The sequence below is a fragment of the Dictyostelium purpureum genome (genome assembly GCF_000190715.1).
Source record: "Dictyostelium purpureum unplaced genomic scaffold DICPUscaffold_259, whole genome shotgun sequence".
In the NCBI taxonomy this organism is placed as follows: Eukaryota; Evosea; class Eumycetozoa; order Dictyosteliales; family Dictyosteliaceae; genus Dictyostelium; species Dictyostelium purpureum.
Window position 1 is genome coordinate 1 of NW_003519595.1, and position 17,022 is coordinate 17,022.

Here is a 17,022-nt window from a genome sequence, read left to right on the forward strand (position 1 = left end):
GTGATATCTGGTTATACACCGCCAAAGCTGTAAATTATCTCAGCAAGGAAACCAAAAACAAGTTTTTCTTTTATGTAGCCGAAACTTCATTCGTTTTATTTGCCGTTACTTTCTTATTATCAAGATTAATATTTTTCCCATTCGCTTTAATTAGATCATCATTGTAGGTGTTATATACAAACAGTAAATTAAATGTGTATATACTAATATCATTGTTATTTTATTCATTTAGATTTGAAGCATTCCATATTTCAGTAGATTTCCCATTATTTTATCCAGCTAACATTGCATTATTAACATTGGTTGGTTTACATATGTTTTGGTTTTTCTTAATTATTAGAATTGTTTATGCTAAATTATTCAAATCTCAAGATTTTGATGATATTAGAAGTGATAGTGATGAAGAAGACGATTGTAAAGAACAAATCGATGCTATTATTAAGAAGGGTTTAGAAGTCGAACATAAAAATATTCGTAACAGAAACCAACAAAATGTTAAACAACAACCACCACAACAACAACAACAATTAAAAAAGAAAACTCCACCACAATCCCCAAATCCTCAACAAAAAAAGAAAAATTAAAACTATAAAACATTAAAATAAAGATTTAAAATAATATTTTTTTTTTTTTTTAAAAATGAATTGTTTTTTTATTTACTAAAAATTGGAACAAACTTTTTTTTTTAAGTTAATTTGTTCACTAACAATCTATTTCCTTTTTTCCAAACTTGTCACCATTATCACCAAAGTAACGTTTAAATTAAATAACAAAATTTTTTTAATTTTAAAAAAAAAAATACAATTTCATTTAGTTTATTTTTTAATAATTATTAAATGGATTAACATCTGCATTATATTTTTCAAAGTATTTTCCTTTATTTCTATGATGCTATAATCAATAAAATTTTTATAAAAAATCTAAGAAAAAAAAAAAAAAAAAAAAAAAAAAATCAATTTTGTTTTTATATAAATTTGGTAAATAATTTATTTGGAAAATAATTTAAAACAATTTTTAATTTAAATAATTATTTTATATTTTATTTAATTTTTTTTATATTTTAAATAAAAACCTTTTTTATAATTTAATTAAAATAAAATAAAATTAATTTATTTATTTATTTATTTTATTTAATTTTATTTATATATCTAAATTATAAAAAATAATTTTTTTTTTCAAATTAATTTAATTAAAACAACTTTTTTGTGTTATTATTAAAAATATTATTTCTAATCATTATTGTATTATAATAATTTATTATCTACATACACACACTCTATCACATATACTATAAATAAATCCTGTTTTTACACCCCAAAAAAAAAAATAAAATAAAAATTAAATAAATTCAAAATTTTAATTTTTCATTAATATTTTTTTCAAATTAAAAACAATATTTATTGTTTTTTAAAATACAACAACCACACCCACCCTATCACATTAAAGCACACATATTTATAATTTTAAAATATAAAAACAATAGAAAAAAAATAATAATTCACTTTTTTTATTAATGATAAAAAGAAAATATTTTCAAAATTTAAAAAATAATTAAAAAATAAATAGGTTATTATATATTATTTAAAAACTAATAAATTAATAACAATCGAATTCATATATAAATAATAGTATATTTATAAAATTTATAGATTTATAGATTTTATTAAAATAATAATAATATAATGGATGCAAGTGGCCTGTCAGATATCGAATATGAAAGATATTACAATCCTGATAACTCAATTTTTCTATCATCTAAAAAATTAGTTTCGGAAATCCCAGCATTATCTTTTGTTCTTTGCAGTACATTTTTATTTTTTGTTGTTAGATATTTATGGCAAAACCATGTCTTAAAAGTAAGTCTCATCTTTTCCCTATAGCATAAATATAGTTTAGAGAGTAAATGACTAATCGAATTGTTCAAATTTTTATCCACAGCCTATCGCAGTTTCAATAAATATGAAAAAATCATACAGTGACAGATTTCTCGAAAATGGATGGTATTCGTTTTATTATTTAACATTTTTTATTTTTGGTACATATGTTTATAGTAAAGAAACTTGGTCAATTTTCCCCACTATGAACATTTGGTTAGGTTGGCCCATTCAACCATTTAAGTAAGTAGTTATAATCTAAAGGGTTTTATTGTAATATCAACAGTATTTATTAATACAATACTTTTTATTTATAAATATCCAGACCATTATTTAGATACTATTATTTACTAGAATTATCATTTTATATTCATTGCACAATTGCACTTTCCTTTGAAACCAAAAGAAAAGATTTTTATCAAATGCTCACACATCATGTTTCAACTTTCTTTTTAGTGGCAGCATCGTATTGGTACAGATATCATAGAATTGGTATTGCAATTTTATGGCTTCATAACATCAGTGATATCTTTTTATATAGCGCAAAGTCATTAAACTATGTATGCAAAACAACCAAAAACAATTACAAGCTTTATTTATTTGCAGAAACTATGTTTGTTCTGTTTGTAATTTCATTCTTTGTGATGAGATTGGTATTTTTACCATTCGCTTTAATTAGATCTACTTTGTAAGTATATCACACACTAACTATAAAAAACTATTAATCGTATTATTAACCACTTTTATTTTTATTTAAATTAGATTCGAAGCAAGTTATGTATCAATTTTTTTCCCTTTATTTTATCCAACCAATGTCTGTTTGGTTACATTAGAAATTCTCCATATGTTTTGGTTCTATTTAATTATTAAAATTATTTATAACAAATTCTTTAAAAAAGAAAACTTTGATGATATCAGAAGTGATAGCGACGAAGAAGAAAGCAAACCAAAATCTAAAAAATCACTGGAAGCTGAAAAACCTTCCACTGTCCGTAATAGAGAAAATAAAAAAAATAGCAACAACAATAAATCACCTCAAGCACAGCAAGCTAATAATAAACCAAAACAATCAAAAAAGAAAGAATAGTAGTTTAATTTAAAATTTAAAATTTAAATAAATAAAATATAACATTACAGCTCAATACACAATATTTATATATAAAAACACAAAAATATTTAAAAAAAACCTCCAGCCTCTTCATATTAAATGAAAGCATAATAATAATAATAATAATAAATAAAATACTATATTCATTAGTGTAAATTATTATATTAGATTTAAAAAAAAAAAAAAAACTATAATTATTACAATTTAATATTTATTTTTAAGATATCAAAAAACTAATCAAAGATACCATAATTAAAATATTGTGGAAACTATTATTACACTATTAATATTAAATATCTCCTTAAATAATATTAAAAATACCAGATATAGAAAATATGTGTTTATAAAAAAAAATTATAAAAAATTAAAAAAAATTAAAAAAAATTAAAAAATTAATATGAAGTTAACCCCCTCTTTATTTTTTTCAGTATTATTAATATTATTGTTTTAGTATTTCGTCATTGATCCTGTGTTTGTAAAATATTGGGGTTTTCTTATTAAAATAGAAAAAAAAGAAACACATATTAAAAATAATACAAAAGATTTTTATTTTTTTTTTATTTTTTTTTTTTCTTTAAAAACTATATTTTCTATTCTTATTTTTTTTTTTTTACTAAAAACATGTTAAATTATTTATAGTATTTATAATTGTTTATATATATTTATTTATTTTTATTTATTAATAGGTTTATATTATAAGAATTTATTATAATATAAATGGTATGTATAATAATAATTTTAGAATAAATAATTAAATTAAATTTACTAATTTTTTTATTTTCTTTTAATTTTATTTTAGTACTATAGTTGGATTTAAATGTAAATATTTTAAAATATGTGTTTTTTTATTTTTTTTTTTTTTTTATTTTTTTTTTTAATTTAAATTATATCTTTTTTTTTTTTTTATTAAATAATTATTTAATATTTACAATTAATAAATAGATAAATAAATAAAAAAGAATTTATCTAACTTTATTTTCTTTTATGCTTTTTTTTTTTTTTAAAAAAAATATAATAGCCTTAAAAAAAATTTTGTAATCACTCCATTATCTATTGTTTTTATTTTTTTATTATTACAAATAATAAATTGTTTTAATATAAAATCATAAATCATTTTGTTTGGTAATTATAAAAATATTAATCATAAACCCCATTAAAATAGTTTGTTTTTTAATTAGTATTTTGTGTTATTTATTTTATATAATAAATAATAGTAATAATCATCATATACATATATAATAAAAAATGGAATTTGAAAGTGATAAGTTATCATTAGAAGCTGCAGGTCATCTTTTTAAAAAGATTGGAAATCATGATCCAAAGACCATTGCTAAGGTTTTAATGAATGGAAAATCTCACCCATTAATCAAATTGGAAAAAAATGATTTGGGTGATGCTGGAATTATTCCAATTTCCAAAGCATTAAAGCAGCAAGCTATAGTATCTTCACTCGATCTCTCTTGCAATAACATTACATCAGCAGGTATCAAAGAATTATGTCAAGGTATAGCAAATAACAAGTATTTGATGTATTTAAAATTAGACAACAATCCTATTGGTAATGAAGGTTTCAAGGCAATTTGTGATGTGCTCAAAAGTAAAGAATGTGTTTTAAAATCCATTTATCTCTCCGAATGTAACATTACTCATCGTGGAATGCATTATTTTGTTGATGCTCTTCAATTCAATCGTTCATTGGAAACCATTCACTTAAACAGTAATAAATTAGGTAATGAAGGTGCAACTCTTCTCAGTAAATGTATTACAATTGAAGGAAAGTTAAAAAACATCTCGTTATTCTTTTGTGCTATTGGCGATGGTGGTGCAAATTCATTTTTATCTATTTTAGATAAAAAAGACTTTATTGACTACAAATTAATATCATTAACTCTCAAAGGTAATAAAGTCTCTCAATCCATTCAAGAACAAATATACAAAATTTTAATAGATAAAAAGAATGCAATTAAAGCAAATAAAATCAAAGCTGAAAATCAAATGTTTATCGAAGAAGAAATCAAACAAAAGGTTGCCTCCATCAATGAACAATGTGAAAAGAAAATTAAAGATATCGATGAACAAACTAAAAAAGAATTGAACGAAAAAATTAAAGATTTAGATAAAGAAAACAAAAAGAAATTAGAAGAAAGAATCAACAATATCAATGAAGAGTCAAGAAAGAAACTCGATGAAAGAATGAAAAATATTGATAAGAAAGAAGAAACTTTAAATTCTCGTAATGAACAATTTAGTGAACGTTTAAAGACATTTGAAAAAGAACAAAAAAGAAAGAGTGGTAAAGGTGTTTTAAATAGCTCCCAAGAATTAAATTTATCAAGCAATGGAATTAAAAAACCACAAAGAAAGAAATTCAGTAAGTATTTTAATTATTAAATTAACCTTATAAAATAATATTTTATTAATAATTTGTTTTTCTTTTTTTTAGGTGATAGTATAATCATTGTAATTGCTGGTGATAAGACCAAAGATAAAGATTTATTTATTGAGTACTGTATGACCGCTTTAGAAGGTTGCAAAATTGAAGCCGAAAATGACTTTGAAAAGATTTTTACTGGTGTAGTTACTGTAGATGATAAACCAATTCATTTCACCTTTGTCAATACTTCAAGTGATGATAGATACTCAAGACTTCGTGCCCTCCAATACGAACAAGCCGATGCTGCTGTAATTGCCTTTACCATCAATGATAGAGTCTCATTTGAAGATATTCCTTTCCAATGGATCCCAGAGATCGAATTTATGGGTAAAATTCCAATATTAATTGCCGGTATGTTCTCAGATAAACGTTCTGTCCCATTAAAAGCCACTGATATCTCTGAAGAAGAAGGTAAAGCTACATCTCTCAAATTTGGTGCCCTTAGTTATTTCGAACCAAACTCATCTATGGATATTAAAAACCTTGCTCATATAGTTTATAAAGAAATCAAGAAAAAGAAAAAATTATAAATAGTTTAATAATAATAATAATAATATATATACATTAAAAAATAATTTTTTATTTATTTTTAGTGAAATAAATAAACAATATTTCAGTTTTTTTAAAATTTACAAATAATACTATAATTTATTTTTTTTTTTATTTTATAAATTTGTTTTAAATTATTTATTGCCATTTAAAATATTATTAAAATTTAAACCCATTGCGAATGTGTATAGTTGAACGGCAACTAAACAATTTAACTTTTTTCTTAAATCCTCAATTTCATTATACAAATTATCCAATGCTAAATAATAAACCTCGATATCCTCTGAATCTTCTAACTCTTGACCTTGTGATATTGTTTCCTCTAACTATAAAATATAGTTTAATTAAAAAGTTAATAAACAAATAAATAAGTAGATAATATAAATAATGGTTATATAATTACATCAACAACACAAATTTTAGCATTTGCATCACTCATTCCACATTCTAAAGGTAAACTTGGAGATGTTAATAAAACCTTATTTGCAACATAACCAGTTTCTTCTTTTAACTCTCTAATTGCTGCTTTTTCAACATCCTCATCACCATCAACAAGACCTGCTGGAAATTCTAAAACCAAATTATTAACTGGTGGTCTATATTGAAGAATTAAAACTACATATTTTTTACCATCTGGCTTTTTAACTGTTGCTATAATATCCACTCCATCTGTATCACCTTTTTTAGTAGTTCTAGATGCTGATTCCCAAAGCTGTTTTTAAAAAACAATAACTATTAATAAAACTATAATTTTTATTATATATAAATTTAAAAATATTTACTCTTTCTCTTCCTTTAGAATCAATATAGGTAATATTGTCTAATTGGATCCACTTAAGTTTTAATGCTACATCAATTTTTTTAATTGATCCTTTGAGGTGACTCATTGTTGTATTTATATATTATTATTATAGTTTTATAAATAAATTTGATTAATAAAAAAATATTAAAAAAAATTTTAAAAATTATAAAAATTGACAAAAAAAATAAAAAATAAAAAATACAAATATAAAATTACAAGAACTCAACATTGAAGTTTAGATTAATTTTCTGTAATAAAGTAATAAATGGTAAATTTGAATAAATAGTTTTTAAAATATTTTTTTTTTTTTGCCCAAAAAAATAACTTTATATAAATGTTTTTTTTAAAAAATAAAATTATATTATTATTTTATTTAGAAAGCTTTGAATTGTTTCTTGGAGGCGGCGTTAGCTTCGTGTTTGATGACGTTGAATCTAACAGTTTTTGATAATGGTCTGCATTGACCAATGGTAACTGAATCACCTTCTTTAACATTGAAACATGGTGAGACGTGAGCTGGGATATTTGAGTGTCTCTTTTCAAATCTGTTGTATTTCTTGATGTAGGGGAGGTAGTTTCTTCTGACAACGAGGGTTCTCTTCATCTTGGTTGAGATGACAGTACCACGAAGGATAGTACCCCGGATTGAAACATCAGAGGGGAATGGACATTTCTTATCGATGTAGGTACCTTCAAAGGCGTCTTTTGGGGTTCTGTAACCAAGACCGATGTTTTTGTAGTATTTGATACCTTCTTTACCTTTGGCAGATTTTAATTGGTATCTGTTTTTGAATGAGACTTGTTGCTTTTGGAAAGCTTTTTCAGCCTATAATATAATAAAAAAAAAAAATCAGTTAATATAAAATTTCTTTGTTGATTTGACTATTTTTTTTATAAATCCTTTTCATTGTTTTTTTTAAATGGTTTTTTTTTTTTTTTTTCTGCTGAAAAATTTTTCGTTTTTTTTTTTTTTTCTTTTTCGTAAAAAAAAAAGAGAGAGATTATATACTATAAACCTAAAATCCACAAACTATTTTTAAATATATTATATCTCTATTATTTATTTATTATTATTTTTATTGAAAACCTAAAATTCCCTAGAGTCATCTTTTTATTTTATTTTTTATTTTATTTTTCTAACCTGTATTTTCCTCTTTCTAATAATATTTTTTTTATCCTATATTATTATTATTATTATCTATTTTTTTTTGGTTGATGTTGTTATTTATTTTTTAAAAAAAAAAAAAATGTTGAAATTTATTTGTATTTATCTTTTTTTGTTTTATTTTTTTTATTTTTTTTTTAACCATTATTAAAATAAAACAGAATGAAAAGGATCTATTGTTTGTTTAGGTAACAATAATATTATATAGTCAATATAATAAAATCATATACAAATACACACTTGGATATCGGCCATTTTGAATTATATGTACTAAAGACAGAAGCAAAAAAGAGAAAAAAGATTATTTTTTTTTTTTTTTTTTTCTTTTTTTTTTTTTTTTTTTTTTTAAAATTTTTTTTAAAAAAAAATTGAATTTTTTTATGAGGCAACCAGCCACGAGAATTTTTTATATGGCATTTTTGGGGGTATGTAAAAGCTTTGTAAAAAATTTTTCGGCAGTTTTGTAAAAAAAAAATAAAAATGGTGCTTTTGGTAAATAAATATTAAATTTCAAATCTTTATATTTTTTATAAAAAGTTAATTTTAAATTTGATTTTCATTTATAAATCTTTCTTTTTTTTTCTTTTTTTTATTTATTAGTAAATTATTATAAATAAATAATAATAAATAATAAAAATGGATTTTGATTAATAATTTTTGTTGTGATTTTTTTTTTCTTTTGTTTTATGGTTTATTATGATTGATGTAAACTATAATCTATTAATATTAATATAATATATAAATATGATGAAAAATATTTAAATAGTGTTTTTTTTGTATTTTTATTATCTACCAAATAAAAGTGATTATATTTATTATTCAAATAAAATATTTTTTTCTTAATTTTAATAAAAAAGATTTTTTTCGTTTTATTTTTTTTTTTTATTTTAATTTTTAATTTTTTTTTTTTTTTTATTTAAATTGTTTTTTTAATTTTTAATAATATGATTTCTAGAATAACCAATTCACTACGTAGTATTGGAAATAAATATAAAAATAATAAAAATGGTATAGCTTATTTACAAAGTGATCAAGAGATGGCTGATACCTTCAAAACATTCATAGCAACAGAAACATTCAAATCAGTATACTATAATAATGAGGGTGACTTTAAAAAGTTTTTGGATAATTCAGATAACATCAATGGTATATTGAACGAGGCAGAAAACACCAAATATATGAAGCAAAAAGAATCAATTTCACAGGTTTTAAATACACAATTATTGGAAATGTACGAATTAATGCATTCATATGGAGGAAAGAACAGTTATCCACCACCACTCAAAGATTTACCATATTATTCAATGGAGGAGAAATTAAAGAGATGTCTTTCAATTAAAGAGACTGACAATAGAGGCGAACCAATCGAGCATCCACGTGGTTTTAAAATTCATGTTAAAAGTTCTACAGTAGATCATGAGGAGGCAGGTTATGGTGTTTATATAGAGGGCGAGGTTATACCGGGTACAGTGGTTGCATTGTATCCAGGCGATACATATGATGGAGAGAATATACCTCCATCTATAGTTAGGGAAAATGAATATATGATGTCAAGATACGATGGCACTATTATCGATGGGAGATCATGGAATAAGAAATGCGACGAACTTACATTAAAATCAAAAATGTTTAAAGAAATTGGAACCAATGTCAAACCTACAGATATATTATGTTACAGAAATCCATTTGCAATTGGTAATTTTATAAATCATCCACCAGCAGATGATCAACCAAATGTTATAGCATATGCTTTCAACTATAGAAGAGGATTTCCTGATCATTTAGTTCACTATATACCAAATCGTACAATTACAGAAAATCAATATTTCAGTGATAACTCTGTCATTCGTAGAGGAGTTGTATTAATAGCATTCAAACCAATTATAAATAGTGAACTTTTCTTAAACTATAGATTTAATCCAGATTTACCTTATCCGGATTGGTACACCCAACCAGACTTGGAGGAAGCAAAAAGAAGATGGGGTGAAAGAAGAAGCATTTCAATTCATTCAGTTTTAAATAAATTTAAATAAAATTAAATATAATAATTAAAATAAAAATTGTAAATAAAAAATAAACTATTATAAATTTTAATATTTATGATATATTAAATAAATATATAAAACTATTAATAATAATCTTTTTATAAATTCTTTTCAAAACAAAATTTATATTTCTAAAAACTATATAAATATTTCTAAAAAAACTATAATGCTAAATTTTAAAAAAAAATTTTTATAATTATAAAAGAGAGTAATTTATTTATTTGGCAGATTTCTTCTTTTGGAGTTTCTTGGCGTAGAATTCTAATTCTTTACCTTCAAGAATGTAACCATCACATTTACCAACTTGACCTGGTCTTGAGGTGATTCTGGCGTAGAAACGACCTTCACCGATTTGTGATTCGAGGGAGGTTTCTAAGGTTCTACCTTTTTGACGGGCAGCGAGTTTGGCTAAAAGGTTAGCTGATTTTTTGACAACTTGTTCAGTTTCACCTTCCTTTTTGACGGCTTTCTTTTTACCGACGGTGACACCGTAGTGTTGTTCATACCATTGTTTGTATGGGGTTGAATCGATTTGGACAATTGAACCTTTAACGAGGGTATTGGTACGGACTAAATCATTTGAAGTAGCGTTGTAAACGACATTGATGATACGGCATTTACGGGTGACTTTTTCTGAAGCCCATGAGAAGTTACCAGTATCTAAACGTAAGGCACGGAATTTGGTAGCACCACCTCTAACTCTGATGGCTCTGACACGTTTTTCTTCACCAGCTGAACATAACTTTGTCTTGGCAGCTTGACGACCTAATTCGTACTTTCTCTTTTTGTAATTTGGTTTACGAGCAGCACCGGTGGCTCTATATTATATTAAAAAAAAATTATATATACATAATTAATATCATGTTTTTTCCCTATTTTTCTGTAATCCTCATCTAAATTTTTTGATATATACCTGTGTTTGTGGAGACTGTCACGTGAAATACCTATTATTATTCAATTAGGATATAAATAATATGTTAATATTCAATCATTCGTTCGTTTAACTATGCTCTCTCTTTTTTTCTGATCAATCATTTATCTATTGTTATTTATTGTTATCTATTGTTATCTATGGTTATCTATTATTAATCCACTTTAATCCACTTTAATCCACTTTAATCCAACATTATTTGATGATTCTAGAAAGATTGAGAGGGCATTTATAGAGATAATGTGTCATATAGATAATTTACCCATTGTTATATGTCTATGTGAACGAGGAAAAAGACTGAGGAAATGCAAAAAATCAGTTTTTTAATTTTTTTTATTTTTTTTAATTTTTTTTTTTTAAAATTTTTTTTTTTTACATTTGGGCGTAAAATTTTTTTTTTTTTACACCAACGTTTTTTTTTTCCCCACCAATAATTATTTATATATCTCTGAACTTATTTAATCACAAATATCATTTTTATTATTAATTTTGAAATCATTAGTTATTTATTCTTTTCTACTTTTTTTTTTTTTTTTTGTCAATTTATTTTTTTTTTTTTTTAAATAAATAAATTTTTCATTTTTAAATTGTTTTTAATAAATAACAAAAATAATAAATAATAAATAATAAATAATAAATAATAAATAATAAATAATAAATAATAAATAATAATAATGGTATTTATAACAATAGTTAATTATATTTCTAAAATTTTTAAATTTACAAAGTTTATAAAATTATTTTTTTTTTTTTTTTTTCAAAAAATATTTTTTCAAAAATTTTTAGTTTGTTGATGAATCGTCATTGTTTAATTTTCGATTTGTGTTAAAAATAATTCACATCAAGATTCTAATAGAAATTTAAATATAATATTCAATGTAAGTGTTATTTATAAATATAATGTTAACTCATTTTATTTTAGATATTATAAAATCTCAAGTGTTTCAAAATTTAGATTTTATAATATTCTTTTAAAAAATAAAATAAATAAAATAAATAAAAAATAATATAAATTATATAAAATAATTAAAGATAATAAAATAATAAAATAAATTACAAAAATATAAAATAATTTAAAAAAATAAAAAAAAAAATAAAGAAAAAGGTGTCCTACCTAATTTTTTAGAATCCATAGTTTTTTTTTCATTTTTGTTTTATACCTTTTACAAAATCTTTTATTTTTTTATTTTTTTTTAATTATTTCATTTTAATGCCCTGGTATTTAATTGAGATATTATAATTGGCAATAAAGGTTATTAATTGTTTGGATAGTTTTAATTTTAATTAGAAAATAAAATAAAAGATAGTTTAAAAAAATAGGTTGGATATTTTTTAAATTTTAGAAATTTTTTAGATAAATATAAAATTTTTTTTTTATTATTTTTTTTTAATTTTTGATTTGAATCGAATATTTTTGAAATGTTTTTAAAGTTTTTTTTTTTTTAAACATTTCATAAATAAAATTTATAAAATTATAATAATAGTAAAATTATAATAATAAAAATATAAATTTAAAATGGGTTGTGCAAAGATAACAGGTGTTATCGCTTTATGTTTAACAATATTATTCACTGGTTTGACGATATATTACGGATTTAAGTTTTTTAATGCTTACGAGTTAGGAAAAAGCTATGAGGAAACTTTATGTACAGTAGAAAAAAAGGTAGATAGTGGTTTATGCAATGTAGACTCATCATCGGAATGTTACAAACAAAATGATGATATTTGGTGGTATAACAATTGGGGTTCAAATCCATGGATTATTATAAATGGTGGTGGTTATAGCACTGGAGGTGGTAATTATGATGGCGGCGATGATGATGATGATGATGATGATGACGGTGAATATGACGAGGGTGGCAGAGACACTGGTGAATATGATGATGATGACGATGGCGGCGATGACGAGGGTGGTGAAGATGTGGGTGGTGACGCTGGTGGTGATGACGATATCATGAGAGAATATGCAATCAAGGGATACAAAAAAGAAGGTGCTACATCCGGTGCTGGTGATTTATCAAATCTTAGAGAGTTCAAAAATATTAAAAAATCATTAAAACAAAAGATGGTTTCAGAAGTAAAAGCTAAAAATATTGTTGAAGGTAGCAGCAGTCACAATTCAAGCAGCAATAACTTTAGTGGTAGTGTTAACAATAGCAGTAGTTCTTTCGATAGTAATAGTTATTCCGGATGCAGTGATGATTGTTATCAAGGTATTTTCACTGTAATTTATAATGTAGGTAATGGTACATTAGTAAATTCAACAATCAAGGGTTTGGTATCAGTCGAAAGTGATTGGGTCAAAGCATACTTAAATAATTATCACATTGGTTACAATTATACATGTTGGTACAGCTCAAGAAATGTTGATAATGTAGTATGGTTTAAACCACCAAAGATTAAATCATCATATCTTGCAGGTTTTGTTATTGATGGTATATTGGCATTGATTTCTGTAATCGTTGCAATCTTTATGGTAGTTAGAATTTGCCATCACCATAGACACCACCATGGTTATGAAAGTATTAATCATTAAAACAAACAACAAATACAACATTAAAATCTACAATTAAAATAGTTTATATATTTTTAAATTTGGAATTCAAATTTAAATATCTTTGTATTAAATAAATAAATAGTTTTCATGAATTTTTTTAAAAATTATTTTATCTTTTATTTTATTTATAAATTAGTTTAATATTATTTTCGAATAACTCTAAATTATTAATATTAAATAGTTGTTGAATCTTTGGGGCAATGTTATTATTATTACTTATAGATTTATATTTTTGTTCTAATAGTGTCATTAGTTGAAGTTTTGAATTGTTATTATTGACGGTTAATTGTATCATTATAAAGAGTAGTTTTGTAATTTTATCTAATGCTAAGAAATTTAAAAGATATTATTAGAATTTATAATATTTTGTTATTATTAAAGATTTAATACATACAGGTTTGATATTCAGAGTTATAAAATAAATTTAAAATTTTGATATATTCATGTAATAAAATATTAAAATCGAAAAGTTGTGGTGTTGATCTAATATTTGTAAAGTAATTAACAAGTGAGTCTAGTGCACTGCCATTGATTGATGGGCTGATATTATCTAAGCATTTGTTGATTAGTTCAAAGTAGCCAGAGTTTATATCCGATGTTAATACTATAGTCAAAATTTTTTTTTTTTTTTAATTTTTAAAAATAATTAGTATTTTTTTTTTCTTTTTAAAATAACAATAGTCTATATTTACATGATGGGTTATTAATTTGTATTGAATTAACTAAATTCCAAATTTTTGATAATAAAAGTAAACCTCTGCTTTGATTTGATTGATTAAAAGCTTGCTCTAAAGAGAATTTATAAAAGGTATCAAAGAGACCTTTCGAAATTTGTGTTGATAGATTTGATTTGAATGTTGAGATTACAGAAGAGATAAATGAAATGGTCTTTGGTAATACCTCGGTGACGTATATTTGGGATGTACGAGTTGGGTCTTGACAAAGTGCTTCCAAGAATAAAAGCAAGGTATTTTGGAGCGATGGATCAATTGGTGTATTGCTACTGGTGGATTGGTTATCAATGTAGGCTGTTAATAGTTCAATAATATTTTTTTTAAATGAAATTTGTGAGCCAGAGAATTTTTCGATTGGTTGGTGCTCTTGATTTGACCACTTAAAGAGATCAATTAAAATTGGATAGAGTTGTGACATTTGAACATTAAAGAGATTCTTCATAGATTTTGCTAAGGAGATATTAAAGTTCAAATTATTATTAATTGTATTGCTCCATAGTTTAAAGTTGTCTTGATAGTTGTTGTTTGATTTTAACTTTAAAACATTAAAAATAAAAGTTTATATTAGTTATATGTGTATAAAAATAAAAGTATTACTATGACCACTTACTTGCTCGATTAATGGATTAAGAATTTGTGTTAAAGAGTTATTATTGAATTGGCTTTGATTAAATGTGTAGAAATTAAAAATAAATGAACCAATACATTTATAAATCATTTCAATTTGTGATGTATTGATACTAGTTGCACCTTGTTGTTGTATAAATTGGTTTAAAAATATATGAAGCTCTGGGGAATCTAATGAAATGTATTGCTTTCTAGTACTAATTATTATATCTAAAGTAATAATTGAAATTTGGACAAGTGATTGTGATTTTGATGGTAGTAATTGGGTGATAATAATTTGAAGTATAGATTTAATATATTGAGAGTTTTGTTGAAATTCCAAGTACTTGGTTGAACGACTAATAAAGAATAGGAGGCCGCTTATCATAGTGAAACGTTTGTTTTGTGCAAGCGATGAGAGAGTTTTATCGTCAATAATTTTGCCAATAAAGGTATTGATAACATCGAATTGGGTACTAAATTTACAAAGATAGCCTAAACACCAAAATGTTGAGTTCATTTTATGCTTTTCATCACCACTACTTGATAATAAATCAAATAGTTTTTTAGTAAAAAAGTCAAAGGCATCATTAAAGCAAATTAAGCCGATGGATTCTAAAGTTTCTGAGAGTAAAGTTTCAACTTTTTTCCATTCTTCTTCTTCGTCATTTTTATCTACGATTGCTGTTGTTGTTGTTGTTTCGGTACAATCTTGAATTTTTGTAAATAAAATACCTTTTATTTCATTATCTTCCTCTTCATCGTGATTTTCCAAGATTGCTAAAATACTAGTAAAGAATAAGGGTATAGATGAAGCATGTAGTTGAAGTCTAACCTTTTGATTGTCACCAGTTGTTAAAAATCCTTTGTAGAGTTGGTTAAAGTATTCTAATACCAAAGTTAAACGATCTATTGGCAATAGTGGCATAATATTAATTAAATACTTTTCACAATACAGGGTAGTTTCGGTATCGAGCGTTTCGAGGACCAATAAAAAGTTTTTAAGATATGTGGTAAAGAGAGTGGCAATATTCTCGAGAAGCATAGTTGATGATTTAATCTTTTCTGGAATGGATTTCGAACAGGCAACAACCATTGTTTTGAAAATACTGGAGACTACTTGATTAAGTTTTGGACTAGTTTGACCGCTTTGAGCTGCTTCAGCCATAACTTTTGAAACTAACACGTTAATATGTTCACTTAAAGTTAATACATAGGAATTGGTTTGGTTTTGTTGATCATTCATTTTATTTATTAAAAATAAAATTAAATCTAATCTGAGGCAATGGTCAATGGTAACCAAATCGAATAGTGATGATACGGTCTTGAGAATTTCTTTAACCAGTTCATCATATATTGGCTTTTGTTGAGAGGTTATATTTGATTTGCTCTTTTCTAAAAAGTCAAATAGTTCAAATGCTTTGATAAAAATCATATCGAATACATCTTGAATATTTTTCAAAGTTGATTTATAGTCGTCTTCTTGTTTAACGTAAACACCCAAGTTGCTAAAAACCATCATTACGCCATACAATTGATCTAGCTGATAAGAGGCAGGTTCCGAGACACATTTTATGAGTTGTGAAATGTAGTTTTGGATAAATTGAAAAGATTCATTAGAGTTGTTTGAATTTAACCATTCTTTAACAATGATTTGTGAAATTAATGAAGCAGCTTTCTTTTTGACAATGGATGCATTGCTATCACTAGAGGAAAAACTAAGAGTAATTTGTAAAAGTTCAGTTACAATTGATGATTTTTGTTCTTGATTTAATTGATTTAATAATTTCTTTTTAATTACACTATTTTCTAAAATTGTTAAACCAAAAAATTTGATTCTATTGCTACTTGATTTTAAAAGTTCGTTAACCTTTGTCCAAGCTAATTCGTGGTTTATAAATTTATTTAATAAATCATTATATTTCTAAAGATAGGATAAAAGTATTAGTATTTTTGTATGGCATAATAATTTATATTGGAGTGTTTACTTGCTTGTTGTTGTTCTAAAATTTGGTCCAGTGTCTGTAAATTTAAAGGTGTGCTAAAATCCAATATTTGTTCCATTATATTACAATATAGAAAAATAAAATAAAAAAGAAATATATATATAACAATGAAATTTACAAATTAAAATAAATTAAAATTATAAAAAAAAATATTTTAATTTTTTTTTTTTTTTTTTTTTTTATAATAATTTTTTAAATTTTTTAAATTAGA

At 23.6% G+C, this 17,022-nt stretch overlaps 9 protein-coding genes across 9 annotated transcripts; 5 read left to right on the forward strand and 4 right to left on the reverse strand.

The window, feature by feature from the left end:
* Positions 1 to 584, forward strand: DICPUDRAFT_81810 (uncharacterized protein; the record flags this gene model as incomplete). The annotated part of the gene is made up of 2 exons (XM_003291079.1): positions 1 to 163; positions 233 to 584. Coding segments are annotated over 2 exons (515 nt in total), but the record flags the coding sequence as incomplete, so codon positions are not given.
* A 1,098-nt stretch (positions 585 to 1,682) lies between these two features.
* On the forward strand, positions 1,683 to 3,023 carry DICPUDRAFT_98903 (uncharacterized protein; the record flags this gene model as incomplete). The annotated part of the gene is made up of 4 exons (XM_003291080.1): positions 1,683 to 1,856; positions 1,939 to 2,117; positions 2,200 to 2,562; positions 2,637 to 3,023. The coding sequence occupies 4 exons, from the start codon at positions 1,683 to 1,685 to the stop codon at positions 2,959 to 2,961; spliced, it is 1,041 nt and encodes a 346-aa protein (XP_003291128.1). The 3' UTR covers positions 2,962 to 3,023.
* Positions 3,024 to 4,059: 1,036 nt separating this feature from the next.
* Positions 4,060 to 6,053, forward strand: DICPUDRAFT_49642 (uncharacterized protein). The gene is made up of 2 exons (XM_003291081.1): positions 4,060 to 5,353; positions 5,426 to 6,053. Exons 1-2 carry the CDS (start codon positions 4,228 to 4,230, stop codon positions 5,944 to 5,946), a joined length of 1,647 nt encoding a protein of 548 aa, XP_003291129.1. The 5' UTR covers positions 4,060 to 4,227; the 3' UTR covers positions 5,947 to 6,053.
* Positions 6,054 to 6,099: 46 nt separating this feature from the next.
* Positions 6,100 to 6,852, reverse strand: DICPUDRAFT_81813 (uncharacterized protein; the record flags this gene model as incomplete). Its single annotated transcript, XM_003291094.1, has 3 exons — positions 6,100 to 6,291; positions 6,369 to 6,677; positions 6,748 to 6,852. The coding sequence occupies 3 exons, from the start codon at positions 6,850 to 6,852 to the stop codon at positions 6,100 to 6,102; spliced, it is 606 nt and encodes a 201-aa protein (XP_003291142.1).
* A 199-nt stretch (positions 6,853 to 7,051) lies between these two features.
* On the reverse strand, positions 7,052 to 8,197 carry DICPUDRAFT_95295 (40S ribosomal protein S11). Its single transcript, XM_003291095.1, has 2 exons — positions 8,173 to 8,197; positions 7,052 to 7,593 (listed from the first exon to the last, which is right to left on the reverse strand). The coding sequence occupies exons 1-2, from the start codon at positions 8,185 to 8,187 to the stop codon at positions 7,141 to 7,143; spliced, it is 468 nt and encodes a 155-aa protein (XP_003291143.1). The 5' UTR covers positions 8,188 to 8,197; the 3' UTR covers positions 7,052 to 7,140.
* Positions 8,198 to 8,876: 679 nt separating this feature from the next.
* Positions 8,877 to 9,965, forward strand: DICPUDRAFT_81815 (uncharacterized protein; the record flags this gene model as incomplete). Its single annotated transcript, XM_003291082.1, has 1 exon — positions 8,877 to 9,965. The coding sequence occupies one exon, from the start codon at positions 8,877 to 8,879 to the stop codon at positions 9,963 to 9,965; it is 1,089 nt and encodes a 362-aa protein (XP_003291130.1).
* A 203-nt stretch (positions 9,966 to 10,168) lies between these two features.
* DICPUDRAFT_95296 (40S ribosomal protein S8) lies at positions 10,169 to 11,174 on the reverse strand (the record flags this gene model as incomplete). The annotated part of the gene is made up of 3 exons (XM_003291096.1): positions 10,169 to 10,795; positions 10,891 to 10,921; positions 11,171 to 11,174. 3 exons carry the CDS (start codon positions 11,172 to 11,174, stop codon positions 10,195 to 10,197), a joined length of 636 nt encoding a protein of 211 aa, XP_003291144.1. The 3' UTR covers positions 10,169 to 10,194.
* Positions 11,175 to 12,424: 1,250 nt separating this feature from the next.
* On the forward strand, positions 12,425 to 13,444 carry DICPUDRAFT_81817 (uncharacterized protein; the record flags this gene model as incomplete). Its single annotated transcript, XM_003291083.1, has 1 exon — positions 12,425 to 13,444. One exon carries the CDS (start codon positions 12,425 to 12,427, stop codon positions 13,442 to 13,444), a length of 1,020 nt encoding a protein of 339 aa, XP_003291131.1.
* A 120-nt stretch (positions 13,445 to 13,564) lies between these two features.
* On the reverse strand, positions 13,565 to 16,869 carry DICPUDRAFT_98907 (uncharacterized protein; the record flags this gene model as incomplete). Its single annotated transcript, XM_003291097.1, has 5 exons — positions 13,565 to 13,792; positions 13,860 to 14,069; positions 14,158 to 14,734; positions 14,810 to 16,686; positions 16,794 to 16,869. The coding sequence occupies 5 exons, from the start codon at positions 16,867 to 16,869 to the stop codon at positions 13,587 to 13,589; spliced, it is 2,946 nt and encodes a 981-aa protein (XP_003291145.1). The 3' UTR covers positions 13,565 to 13,586.
* Positions 16,870 to 17,022: the final 153 nt, after the last annotated feature.